The sequence below is a fragment of the Cryptomeria japonica genome, chromosome 1 (genome assembly GCF_030272615.1).
Source record: "Cryptomeria japonica chromosome 1, Sugi_1.0, whole genome shotgun sequence".
Lineage (NCBI taxonomy): Eukaryota > Viridiplantae > Streptophyta > Pinopsida > Cupressales > Cupressaceae > Cryptomeria > Cryptomeria japonica.
This window is the reverse complement of record NC_081405.1, coordinates 642777945-642791760: the sequence shown is the minus strand read 5'-3', so window position 1 is coordinate 642791760 and position 13816 is coordinate 642777945. Positions and strand designations below refer to the sequence as shown.

The 13816-nt window shown below is 36.1% G+C and overlaps 2 protein-coding genes across 2 annotated transcripts; both read left to right on the top strand.

Annotated features, from left to right (window-relative positions):
- The first annotated feature begins 739 nt into the window (after window positions 1-739).
- On the top strand, window positions 740-1801 carry LOC131858229 (receptor like protein 22-like). The gene has a single exon (XM_059211403.1). It carries the CDS (start codon window positions 740-742, stop codon window positions 1799-1801), a length of 1062 nt encoding a protein of 353 aa, XP_059067386.1.
- A 237-nt stretch (window positions 1802-2038) lies between these two features.
- Window positions 2039-12703, top strand: LOC131037808 (putative receptor like protein 25). Its single transcript, XM_057970002.2, has 3 exons — window positions 2039-2711; window positions 12402-12563; window positions 12651-12703. Exons 1-3 carry the CDS (start codon window positions 2039-2041, stop codon window positions 12701-12703), a joined length of 888 nt encoding a protein of 295 aa, XP_057825985.2.
- Window positions 12704-13816: the final 1113 nt, after the last annotated feature.

Below are 13816 nucleotides of genomic sequence, written 5' to 3'. Positions count from 1 at the left end.
AGCGCGTACTGTAGAATTATGGGCCTATTCTAAAGTCTTATGTGAAATAGGAAGGAAACCTTCAGAAAGGTCCGTAAGGCATTTCCTGTGTCATAGAATATATTTTTGACTGAGAATTTGATGCATACAATCCCATGATAAATCTATTTAGCAGTCATCCTCTTACTAGCAACGCCACTCAGAATTTGTTGGTGACAAAAACATACAAACTATGTCATCGTTGTTTTGTGGAATTGAATTTCCCAAAATACTGAGTTTGTTGTTTCTCTTGTTATTGCAGAGCTCTGTGAGTGTCGAAATTAAATGCCCACCAACTGAAAGAAATTATCTGTTGCATTTCAAGGCTGCTCTTGTAGATAACTCCAACAATTTACAATCATGGCAAGGCTTCAATTGTTGCAAGTGGAAAGGTGTTGGTTGTAGCAACCATTCAGGTGGTCATGTTACTCTACTCAACTTGACAGATCAGAAATTGGGAGGCGAGATTCACTCATCGTTGTTTAAGCTTGAATATCTACGACATTTAGATCTCAGCCACAATTCCTTTTCAGGAATTCCAATCCATTCTGACCTTGGAAAACTCAAGAGACTCACTTTTCTTAGCTTCTTTTCTGGTGGGTTTCAAGGCAAAATTCCTGCGACTCTGTGAAACTTGTGGAATTTGCGCCACTTGGAGCTGAGCTCAACAGATAATGTAGGAAAATTGCAAAATCTAAGTCTGTCAGTTTGGCTTAAAAATATGAAAAGATTGGAACACCTCATACATAGAGTGGAAATTTCAAGGGCAAATGAGTGGGACAAAGTTATTACCAGTCTATCCAATCTTAGGTATCTGCGCTTGTCTGATTATGGGCTAACAGGATTGCTTCCTTCCTCTATAAAGAATCTCTTCCGTCTTGTTCATCTGGATCTGTCTTCCAACAGCTTCACAGGGGTAATGCCGCCTTCTTTGGATCAGTTTCCAGCCCTTTCCTATCTTGATCTCAGCTCCAACCATTTCAATGGTACAATTCCATCCACAATTTCAAGGCTTGTTAATTTAAAATCACTTTTGCTCTCATCCAACAGTTTCACAGGTACCATTTCCCTTTCCTTCTTTGAGAATATGACCATCCTCGAACAGCTAGTACTTTCTCAAAATCACTCGACTGTGAGCATCGCTTCCACTTGGACTCCGAAGTTCAAGAAGTTGTCTGATCTTGGACTGGCTTCTTGTAAGCTGTTTAAATTTCCTTTGTTTCTTGTGAAACAATATCATATGTTTGAGCTGGATTTATCTGGCAATAGTATATCAGGAAATATTCCGCCATGGATATGGGAATTTCCCGAGCTTTTTCGTCTCAACCTTTCATCCAGCGAGTTAACTGGAAGATTGCCATTGAAGCTTGCAGCCAAGAATCTTGGGTTCCTGGATTTGCACAACAACAGCTTAGAGGGTGCTCTTCCTCTGCCACCTGCTAGTATTTTAGATCTAGACATGTCAGATAATAATTTTACAGGTTCAATTCTTGTTGATATTACAACATATCTTCAATCGGCAAAGGGTTTCGCTATCTTGCGGAATAAGATTAGCGGAAAAATCCCAGACTCTATCTGCACCACAACTATGCGGGTTCTTGACTTGGCAGGAAACAAGCTCAGCGGTACTATTCCTCTTAATTTTACAGCAAACTGTTCAGATTTAAGAGTTTTCAGTTTCGGTCGAAACAATCTGGTGGGTGATATGCCAGAAGTGGGGAATCTTACAAAACTTCAGACGTTAAGTCTGAATGGTAATCATCTACGAGGGCCTATTGAATAATCCGTAGCAAATTGCATTTCTGTCCAAGTTTTGAATTTAGGATATAATGATTTTGATGGCAGCATTCCCCACTGGATTGGAAATCTATCAAAATTACAGATTTTGATGTTGAACTCCAATAAATTGGAAAGCTCTATTCCTCCCAGAATCTATGCCCTCAAGCAACTCCAAATCTTAGACCTTTCTCACAACAATCTTTCAGGTTCCATACCAACAAGCCTCACCGGTTTACAGGCAATGGTCAATGCATCACAATTTAGTCCAGTGCAGCTCGGGTACCGGATTTCAAAAGATATTTTGTGTAAGAATGAGGTACCGATTTCCACAAAATACCTCTTTCTTGAATATGAGATTATTCTTACAATTTTTAAGTTTATTGATCTGTCAAGTAACAGTTTATCGGGAAGGATTCCTCCTGATATTGGATCACTTCATGGTTTGAAAGGTCTTAATCTTTCTAGAAATCACCTCATTGGCAAGATTCCATATACTTTCGGAGGGGTGGATCAACTGGAGTCTCTAGATCTTTCATTAAACAATTTGAGCGGAAATATTCCTGTGGAACTTCAATATAGTTATTTGCAAGTCTTTAATGTCTCTTACAACAGGTTTGAGGGAAGAGTACCTCATGGAGGGCAACTTTTGACCTTTGATAAGACATCTTTCTTAGGCAATGCCCATCTGTGTGACATTCCATTCACCAACAGCACTTGCAACATTTCTTTTTCAAATGGTGATGGGGAAGAGACAAGTGAAGACATTGAAGAGGACTTAGAAGTTCAGATGGAATATTTCCTACTAGGAGTGAGGTTAAGTTATGGGTTAGGATTCTCCATTTTCATTGGAATCCTCTCATTGAATAGCAAGTTGAGAAAGGCCATATTCCATCTTTATGATGCTATCATTCTAGGTATGCATTAGTGTAGATAGACAATGTAAGAATTATTGTAATACTTTCTCACTTAATCTTTGTTACTAGCTTTTCTCATCTTTGTTGTGTTATCACAGGAATTTGCACCTTAGCTAAGTCTAGACTCAGCTAACCTGTGACACATGGGATTACTTCCAGGTTGTGGGCACTCTATTATGGAAGTAGACCTCCAGATGAAGGACTGGTTCCCTTAAAAAACTACTGATTTTAGAAGGAAAAGGGTAAACATATGCTTTCAAAATGAAAACCTACACTAACATGAGGTGATGCACTAGAACACTTGGAAATATTACAACAGGACTAATCAAGATCACCTTGTTCAAAACTTATTCAAACTTAAAGGACCATGAACATTTCATATGTAGGCTACCTATCGCAGATTTGCATAGATGATGTATTTCATACAATAACAAAGTCTGAAACAAGATTTTGCACAACATATAACCTAGTCAACTTCAAGAAAACTTGCTTTAAACATAGTAAAGATGCATAGAAATCAAAGGATTCATGCTAAAACACAATGAATTTCATGATTACATACAATACTTATGAATTGATACAAGAGAACATGAAGGAACAGCAGCAACTTTTATTGATCCAGAAGAATCTGATTACAAAGAACTAGAAAAATTGATAAACTCAAAATGTTTGAGTTACAAACAAGTTTCACTGTTGTGTACAAAATAGGGAAAATGTAAGAACTAGCTGAAAATGAGTTGAAATTTGCCTTTTATTCAAAAGTTGTTCCTACAGTTTGATTTTTTTTTTAAAATGGCTCCTTTTGCCTTATTGGCTGCTTCTTCTCCATAAAATTAGGTGCCGAGCGGATGACTTTGGAAATCCCACAAAATTAGGGTCAAAACTAGAAGTTATTGGCTGTCTATGCTTCCAAAACACCCCTTGGTTGATGAGTCAACCTTGAGAGCCTTCAAATCAGAGATTGGACTGCTATTAAGGCCTTAAAAACATCTCTAAAAATGTGGGATTATGTTTGGATGACCCCCCTTTAGGCTGGGGTACCATGGAGGGGGGCTTCCTAAAAAATAGAGTGGGTGTTGCAGAGATTTTTAAGGAATTTTTTAAAGCAGGTGGTCCCATGAAATTTGTAGTGCACTTTTGCTTAAAAATTTAAGCTCCTAAATTGAAGGAAGCTGATGGTTCCATGAACAGTGCAATTCAGCTTAAAAAATTTAGCTCCTAAGTTTAAGGATTAATTGTGTCTATTTCTATAGTGTACAATTTTAAAAATATTTTTTTATTGAGTTATTATTGACAAGTGGCATAAATTATCCCTAAACTCTAGGGGTTAATTCCAGCCCCACCCCATTTGCACCCACTCAAAAATGAAAATCTAAAAAGAAGGAGCTGAGAAGATTCCAAATAATCCTATAGCCAAAAAAAGAAATTTCCATGAGATCACCTTTTCCATAAAAAAAAGAGCCCAAGCCCTTTCATTATGACAAATTTGAATTCAAACTTGTTTTGATGGATGGCTTAAATTTGAAATTCAAATCTATATCTTTTTGAACTACAAACTTCAACTGACCATCACTACACATGTCAACCTTATGTTTCTCTCATGGAATTTCTTACTATGGATGTTCTAAAACCTTTTCACATTCTTGGTGACTGTGACTCTTCTTCATAAAGATCTTATAAACAAGATGACTGCTCGCTGGCTTTTGGAAGATGCTCTTATGACTGTATACTACCTCCATTCACTTCTTTGAATATGATCACATTGCTCATGACTGTTGTTGTGAGAGATGATAGCATTCTGAGAAACTTTGGAGACTTAGACAGGCCCTTTTGTTATCTTCTGATTGCACTGTTCTTCAAGTGTATTGACTGGCACTATACATTAGCCCTTCTTTGATAGCAACCTTATTCAAAAGATGCCTTCTCACTGTCATTTAAACTGAAATCTATATTACTGGGCATTCTCTTTTGAGAATCTATCATTTTTTATGTTTAAATGCTTGTCTCAGACCTAGGGTTTGAGTATCTCACCATTGGTTGCAACTGTCTTCTCTAATTTGTAAGGCTCTATCATATCCATGACTGCTCCAAAGAATACATTACACACATCATATCTTTGGCACAAGGACTGGTATATTCTTTTGAAGGCTTTATTTGATAAAAGGATTGGACATTAATAATCATTGATCCTTATGATCTGTATCACTATCTTGGTGTCCTCAAGGCTATTGTTCTTCATGATTTTATTCCATAGCTGTAACACTTCTTTAGACTGCAAAAGTGGCTATGAATGATTGTATTTTTCCAAACTTCCATCTTATCTATCATGCAACTTCCTTGTTACCCTACTCGTGAATGTTAGGTCCTGGAGGCAACTGAGGGGGGGGGGGGGGTGTGAATCAGTTGTCAAATAAATTCAAATCAAAACAACTTAACCAACTTAATGCTTAATACCGGTAAACCAGTTTAACATGCCAGTAGACAATTTTAACAGTTAATTTTTATATCGGTAAGGATTAGTGCATGAAACATAAAGACAAAGTCATCCACAACACATAACACCAATATTTGTACGTGGAAACCCTGTAAGGGGAAAAACCACGGTGGGAAACCTTACCCACAATCAGATGATACTACTACAGATAGTAAGTGTACATAAATGGGGTTTGCACATGCAGAAAGATCAAGTGCCTAGAGCTCACTGCTCAATCACAAAATGGGAGTCACACTAACTACAATTGGATGGTTAAATCCAATAAGAATGTATTGCTAAAATTAGCATCTTCATATGTTGGATTCAGTACCGGTGTAGTTTTGATTGTCTTCATAAAACCCTCCTTCAATCTTCAAATGATGTCTACATGTATAGCTCTACTTATTCTTGCATATACCTTCACACAATCCTTTTTCACATTCCTCATTTGATCTTACATTTATACCATAACCTAAGACCAATTTTAGTAGGTCGGATCTACAAGATATTACAATAAAAACATTTAACAAACAATACAATATCCGATGCAATAACCGATTGAACATGTTGGCTTAATGCATTTACAACAATAATTAATCATCTCCATAGTGTGTCGTGCTGATCTGAAAAAGATAAACCTGCTGGTGTAACCTGGACCTATTTGCTGGTAACAACAAATATGCAAATGCTAATATACCAATAAACAAAACTCCAAAACAAAGTCTCCACACAATGTCTTCGTCATAACCAAGTGTTTTCCATATTATTCCAAGTGTCGGTGATCATTATAACTTGTCGATGCACTAGATACTGGTGACTGTGCATGAGTCACTTGCTTGTCGGTGAATGTTGTTGATTCTCCAAAGTGTCAGAGTTGATAAGTGTTTAGTAGGTTTTGACATCAATGACAAAACCATACCAAAATACCAACAATCTCCCCCTTTGGCATTAATGGCAACACAAGATGGAAAAACCATCAAAGTGCCAAAACAAAAATGCCAAATACCAAAAACCAACAATCTCCATAAAGAGATCATAACCAGAAATCAAAATACAGATACAAAGAGTAATAATCTCTCCCAACCAACAATCTCTCCCCCTGGGAGCAACATGTGTTTTCCTTGTGTTTTTCCATACCAATCTCCCCCCCTTTGACATCAAATGCCAAAGTTAAAACAAAAACAAGTTCATATACAAAATACCAATCAATTTAGTATACCAACTACTCCCCCTGAGAAGTACCTTCCCATCAAAAGCCGGAATAAAAGATTTCTCTGTTAATTCTGCCTATTGATGACAATCATCAACTTCCTAAGTCTCTACCATTGGGGGTATGACCCCAAGCTGATCTCTGAGATATTCAAAAGTCTCCTTAGGCAGAGGTTTAGTAAAGATATCTACAATCTACTCTTTAGTATTCACATAAACAAGTTTTATTTCCTTTACTTCAACATTTTCCCTTAGAAAATTCAGTTTGATAGAAACATGTTTGGTTTTAGAATGTAATACTGGATTCTTAGATATATCAATTGCTACAGTGTTATCACAATAGATAGTAATAGGTTCCTTACATTTTAACTTTATGTCTTTCAACATTTGTTTAAGCCATAGTACCTGTGTATAGTTAGTTGTTGTTGCAACATATTTTGATTCTGCTGTTGATAAAGATGTACAACTTTGTTTCTTACTCAACCAAGAAACTAGTCTGTTTCTAAGAAAGAATGCTCCACCAGTGGTGCTTTTTCTATCATCCACATCTCCTACCCAATTCGCATCTATGTATGCACATAATTCAAAGTTTTCATCTTTAGGATACCATAATCTAAGATTTATAGTGCCTTGTAAGTACCGGAAAATCTTTTTTACTGCTGATTCATGATTTTCTCTAGGATTACTTTGAAATCTTGAAACAATACATACTGCATTCATAATATCAGATCTGGTTTATGTCAAATACAGTAAACCTCCTATCATAGATTTGTATCTAGTTGGATTAACAGGTGTAGATTCATCCCTTAGTGATAATTTGTCATTTGTTGTCATAGGTGTGCTTACTGGTTTAGAGTTCTTCATCCCAAATTTCTTTAGTAACTCTTTTAAGTACTTGGATTGACTCAATAATATACCTTTATCAATCTGTGAAATCTATAGTCCTAAACATAATTTTATTTCTCCAATCATAGAAATTTCAAATTCTTGTTGCATTTTAATAGAGAATTCTTTACATAATCCATCTTCTCCTCCAAAGATTATATCATCAACAAATGCTTCTATAATCAAGATGTCATCATTAGTCACTTTTTAGTATAAATTGATGTTTGCATTATCTTTAGAAAAACCAATCTTCAAAAGATACTTATCCAATCTTGCATACCAAGCTTTTGGAGCTTGTTTTAATCCATACAAAGCTTTTCTTAACCTGCAAACCATATCTTTATTATCTGTCAAAGAAAATCCATCAGGTTGTTCAATGTACACTTCTTCTTCATGATCTCCATTCAAAAATGCACATTTAATATCCATGTGATATACTTTGTAGTTCTTATGTGCTACAAAAGCCAAAAATAATCTGACTGCCTCAATTCTAGCTACCGGTGCAAAGGTTTCATTGTAATCAATTCTTTCTTTCTGAGAATATCCCTTACACACTAGTCTTGCTTTATTTCTGACAACCTTACCATCTTCATTAAGTTTGTTTCTGAATACCCATTTGGTTCCAATTACATTTTTATCTTTAGGTCGGGGAACTAATGTCCAAATGTTGTTTTTCTCGATTTGTTCTAATTCTTCTTCCATAGCTTTAATCCAAAATTTATCTTCACATGCCTCATTAACTGATGATGGTTCAATTTGAGAAATAACACATGCCTCTTCATTTTCCAATCTTCCTCTTGTCATAACTCCTTTGAACTTGTTTTCAATTATTTGATCTTCAGAATGATTCAGTCTTACATACTGGGGTGTCTTTGTTTGCTGTTGTTCCTCAATTACTGTGGAATCCTCAGATGATATCGGGGTAATTGGATCTTCATTCTGTACTGGTGGATTCAGAGTAGGTTCATTTGTCAAAATTTCTGTTACCGGTTCAGAGTCTATATACCTTGAAGTTCCTCTGAATTGTTCATCAATCTTTACATTTGTACTTTCAACAATTTTCCTTCATCACTTCTAGGATCAAATTTGTCAATATACTCATCTCTTTTGATATAACATTTACTTCCAAAAATTCTGAAATATTTAAGAGTAGGAGTAATACCAAACCATAGTTCATGAGGGGTCTTACTGGTTTCACCTTTGATGTGAACTTTGTTGAATGTATAGACCGTTGTACTGACTATCTCTCTCCAATATACATGTGGCAGGTTTACTTCTGATAACATACTTCTTGCTGTATCCAAGATAGTTATGTTTTTCCTTTCAACAACTCTATTCTGCTGTGGTGTCCGAGGTGCTAATAGTTGTCTTCTGATTCCATTTACTTCACAGAATGTATTAAACTCCTTAGATGTAAATTCTCCTCCTTGATCTGATCTTAGACATTTGATTTTCTTACCGGTTTCATTTTCTACCATTGCTTTGAACAGTTTCAACTTTCCTAGTGCTTATGATTTTTCTCTGAGAAAAGTAACCCAACACAATCTAGAATAGTCATCAATGATTAGCATGAAATATCTATCACCTTGTAAGCTTTTAGTTCTAGCTGGACCACATAAATCAATGTGAATTAAATCAAGAGCATTATTGGATTTTTCTGGAATACTTTTGAAACTAGCTCTAACTTGTTTTCCAAATTGACATTCCTTACATACTGTATTATGAGGTTTGACAATTTTAGGTAAATCTCTAACTGCCTTGGTAGTACTGATTTTCACCATGCAATCAAAGTTTACATGACAGAGTCTCTTATGCCATAACCAACTTTCATCAATATGTGCAATTAAGCATGTCTTTTCATTTTTATTTAAATGAAAGATATTACCTCTAGTCTGATTACCAGTTGCAATTTCCAAACCAGTTCTATTCATGATTTTGCATTTTCCATTTTTGAATTGTAATTGAAATCCTTTCTCAACTAATTGACCAACACTCAAAAGATTATGCTTTAATCCTTCAAGATAGTAAACATTGTCACTATTATGCTTACCATCAAGAGATATTGTACCCTTCCCTTTGATTAAACAAGCTTTGTCATCACCAAATCTCACTAAGCCTCCATTGTATTCTTGAAAGTTCAAGAATTTACCTTTGTCTCCTATCATATGATGTGAGCATCTTAAATCAATGATTCATTCATTATTTACTTCAACTTTAGCTACCAAAGCTTGTACTACCAGTTGAGCAGTAGGTGTCGATTGATCTTCTGTTATAGCAACAAAAACTCATCCATTGTCTATCGGATCCTCATCAGAATCATCAGTCACACCTTCATCAACAATGTAATAAGATTTGTCTTTATTCTTCTTAAATTTGTATCTCTAATATTCAGGGTTAGGCTTGTATGTTCTTCTAGCTTCTTCTCTTAGTCTAGCATGTCTATCAGGGCATCTTGAAGCTATATGACTAATCTTGTTGCAGTTAAAACATTTAAAGGGTGCTTTACCTTCATACTTACTTCCAATTGGACCTTTAGGCATTTTCCTTGCAAATAGTGCTTCAAGTTCTTCATTTTATTTCTTGTTTTCTTCAAGTTCTCTTGCATAAAAGGTTTTCCAATCAGATTTGTCAAATGATGGAGCAGATGATGTTGATGCTTTAAAGGCCAAATCTATCTTTATAGTAGCAACAAGACCAAATTCTTCAATTTTAAAAGCTGAAAGTTTCCCAATCAATGTATCCCTAGTTACTGATGTATTAGACATTATTTTTAACTCATTTATAGCAGTGACTTTCATTTTATATGCTGGTGGCAATCCTCTTAAAAATTTTGAAACAATTTCATCATCACTTAAGGTTCCTCCACAACATTTAATACCCAAAACAATCTCATTTACTCTTTTCATAAAAGCAGAAATCCTTTCATCTTCTTCCATTTTCAGATGTTCATACTTGACCTGGAAGCTTTCAAGTTTTGCAATTTTGACTATGGAATCTTTTTCATTCAGTGTGTCCAAATGATCCCAAATAGCTTTAGTAATAGACCTATCTGATAGTCCCATGATTTGTTGATCTGATAATGTGCTCAAAAGTGCTTCTCTTGCTCTGCAATCATTTTCCTCATCTTTAGTCAAGTTGGGTGGAGTGGGCTGACTCTGAGTAGGAGCAGTATAACCATTCTTTGTAACATCTTAGATTTCTTTTCCAATGCAATTTAGATGTGTCTCCATTCTGATCTTCCATATGCCATAGTTGGTTCCATCAAGTTTAGGACTATCCTTCCTGAAGTAGTTAGTAGACATTGGATCTCCTCAAGCTGTTAAACTTCTACAAAAGAGAACTAAGCTCTGATACCAATTGTTAGGTCCCGGAGGTAACTGAGAGGGGGGGGGTGAATCAATTGTCAAATAAATTCAAATCAAAACAACTTAACCAACTTAATGCTTAATACCGGTAAACCAGTTTAACATATCGGTAGACAGTTTTAACAGTTAATTGCTATACAGGTAAGGATTAGTGCATGAAACATAAAGACAAAGTCATCCACAACACATAACACCAATATTTGTACGTGGAAACCCTGTAAGGGAAAAACCACGGTGGGAAACCTTACCCACAATCAGATGATACTACTGCAAATAGTAAGTATACATAAATGGGGTCAGCACATGCAGAAAGGTCAAGCACCTAAGCTCACTGCTCAATCACAAAATGGGAGTCACACTGACTACAATTGGATGGTTAAATCCAATAAGAATGTACTACTAAAATTAGCATCTTCATACGCTGGATTCAGTACCGATGTAGTTCTGATTGTCTTCACAAAACCCTCCTTCAATCTTCAAATGATGTCTGCATGTATAGCTCTGCTTATTCTCGCATATACCTTCACACAATCCTTTTTCGCATTCCTCATTTGATCTTACAAATAAGATCTTACATTTATACCATAACCTAAGACCAATTTTAGTAGGTTAGCTCTACAAGATATTACAATAAAAACATTTTACAAATAATACAATATCCGATACAATAACTGATTGAACATGGCGGCTTAATGCATTTACAACAATAATTAATCATCTCCATAGCGTGCCATGCTGATTTGGAAAAGATAAACCTGCCGGTGTAACCTGGACCTATTTGCCAGTAACAGCAAATATGCAAATGCTAATGTACCAATAAACAAAACTCCAAAACAAAGTGTCCACACAATGTCTTCGTCATAACCAAGTGTTTTCCATATTATTCCAAGTACCGGTGATCATTATAACTTGCCGGTGCACCAGATACCGGTGACTGTGCATGGGTCACTTGCTTGCCGGTGAATGTTGCTGATTCTCCAAAGTGCTAGAGTTGATAAGTGTTTAGTAGGTGTTGACATCAATGACAAAACCATACCAGAATACCAACAACGAAAAGGCTTGATGATTTGCTCTTTGATCTTTGAAGGGTTTCCAATCAATATGACTGTAACTCTCTTGCTCCTTGTTATGTATGTTGATCTGAGTATTAGGACTGTGTTTTGATGAAGGCTCCGAATAACATCGTCCTCATTGGTACTTTGTGGACTATTCTTATCCTGTAGCTGCTCTACAACAAATCTTTGACACTGCTCTATCTGGGTCATTGATCTGCTCTATAAAGGTTTCTTTGAGACTCTCTGTTTGGGCTGCTTGTATCCTGTGACTGTGTATTTCTTGCATTGGTTCATCTTGGACTGTCAAAAGACAGTAACTTAATTATGATCAAAGGCTGTGACCATCATTTTTTCACTTTTCTTTTTTTTTTGGATTTAAGGCAATGACATAGCGCAGTGACTGTCCTTTGAAGCTTTGATGCTCACTGTCATGATCTTTTGCTTGCATGTGATTAGCTCTTTTCAATATGAAGGCTCTCTCCTCTGAAACTAATGACTGTCTTAGTTCTATTTGGACCCCCAAATGGAATGTACACTGTCAACTTGACTGTGACAATTTAGGCTTTATCCTGTGTAGATGATTGTTCTGAATACTTTGAGGGCGTTCAATGTCATGCTCTTTCCTTCTCTGCCACTGTCATCTAAGGCTCTTCTTTCATATTTACTGCTCTAAATGACTATACTTTTCTGATTTGTGTGACAGTATACAATGGGACTGTCCTTATTGGAGAGGCTGTGACTTTTGATGCCAAGGACTGCTCTTTGTTTTTTATATCTTTAACAGTCACTGTGACTGCTACGAGGACTGCTTTAAACATGTTGAAAGTGTTCTCCTTATCATCAACAAACTTTCTTTTGATGGACTGTATTTTTATCCTTTGTGATACTCGTGGGCTTTTGGCATGAAGGCTTTTATATTGACTGTGAACTTGCATCTCCTATATGACTACAGCTGCCACTAATCGTTTCACAGTAGCTGCCACTAAATCACTGTTAAACTTATGACAATACAGTACTGCTCTCTCTCTACTGCCATGGCACTGCATTATATATGCTTCATCCATTTCAAGACTCTCCTTGGTGACTGTCCTTTATCTCAACTGTGGAGTTTTGTGTTTTGATAGTGATGAAAGCCATGACTAAATGAATATACCTTTGCTGATCATTTGAGCTATGGCTGACCCTTTGAAGACTGTTATTCGCTTTACAGATTTCTTGAAGACCTTGCTCTTATGTTCCATGAATTTGCTGCTCTATGGTCTTCATGAATGCTTATTGTGAATTCTTTCACTACATTCTAGCACAGTGATCCTTTGATCTCTAATAAACTATCCAAACTGCTCATTGAAGCCTTTCAAAGATGCTTAAGGTCAACGTTTTATGAAGGATAAGGCTATTATTGTATAAACCTCTGTTTTGAATAGTTGTGACAGTCATATATGACTGTGCTATGACAATCTCTTCATTTATACAATCATTCATTGTTGTTTGGGCTGCTGTGACTATGATAAGCAGCCCTTGTGATCTTTGAAAGATAACTGTCAGATTTGGCTGCTCGTATTGACCTTCCACAGTGCATTCAACACTGTCCTTGGCTTCAAAATCACTGTGAATACATCTGTATATGCTAATATGAAAGCCCTTTTCTGATGTACCTTTCAATTACACGTATTGACTATGAATGACTCCTTACAATGGATTGTAAAAAGACTGATATCTCTGTTTTTTATGACTTTCACACTGTTTTTTGGATGCTTCCATACCCTACTTTTGGAAGTCTTATTGCAGTTTTTTCATGGCATCTTCTGATATGACTGCTATAGTCATGAAACTGCCCTTTTATTGGTGCTCATGTCATCTTTACCTTTCATTGTATCACAGTCTCGCCACTGTGAATTGCCCTAACCATGCTTTGATGGATCTTTTTAACTGAAGCATCTCTGTCACTTTGATGAACGGAGTCCCTTTGCTATCTCCTTCTCTGCTCATTGCCCACATTTGACTTTTAACAGTGAAATCATCACTGATTTTGGTATCCTTTGTGTTTGAAGGACTATCTTTCTTCATTTGCCATCCATTGATGGTACTGTTGGGCTGATTGGTTGTCATCTTTACCAC

What these genes read in the sequence shown, in the direction of transcription:
- LOC131858229 (XM_059211403.1), top strand. Translation starts at nt 740, where the DNA reads ATGAAAAGATTGGAACACCTCATACATAGAGTGGAAATTTCAAGGGCA.
- LOC131037808 (XM_057970002.2), top strand. Translation starts at nt 2,039, where the DNA reads ATGGTCAATGCATCACAATTTAGTCCAGTGCAGCTCGGGTACCGGATT. An exon ending in TTATGATGCTATCATTCTAG is followed by an intron (nt 2,712 to 12,401) that starts GTATGCATTAGT and finishes TTTGTGTGACAG; the next exon opens with TATACAATGGGACTGTCCTT. An exon ending in AAACTTTCTTTTGATGGACT is followed by an intron (nt 12,564 to 12,650) that starts GTATTTTTATCC and finishes ATATGACTACAG; the next exon opens with CTGCCACTAATCGTTTCACA.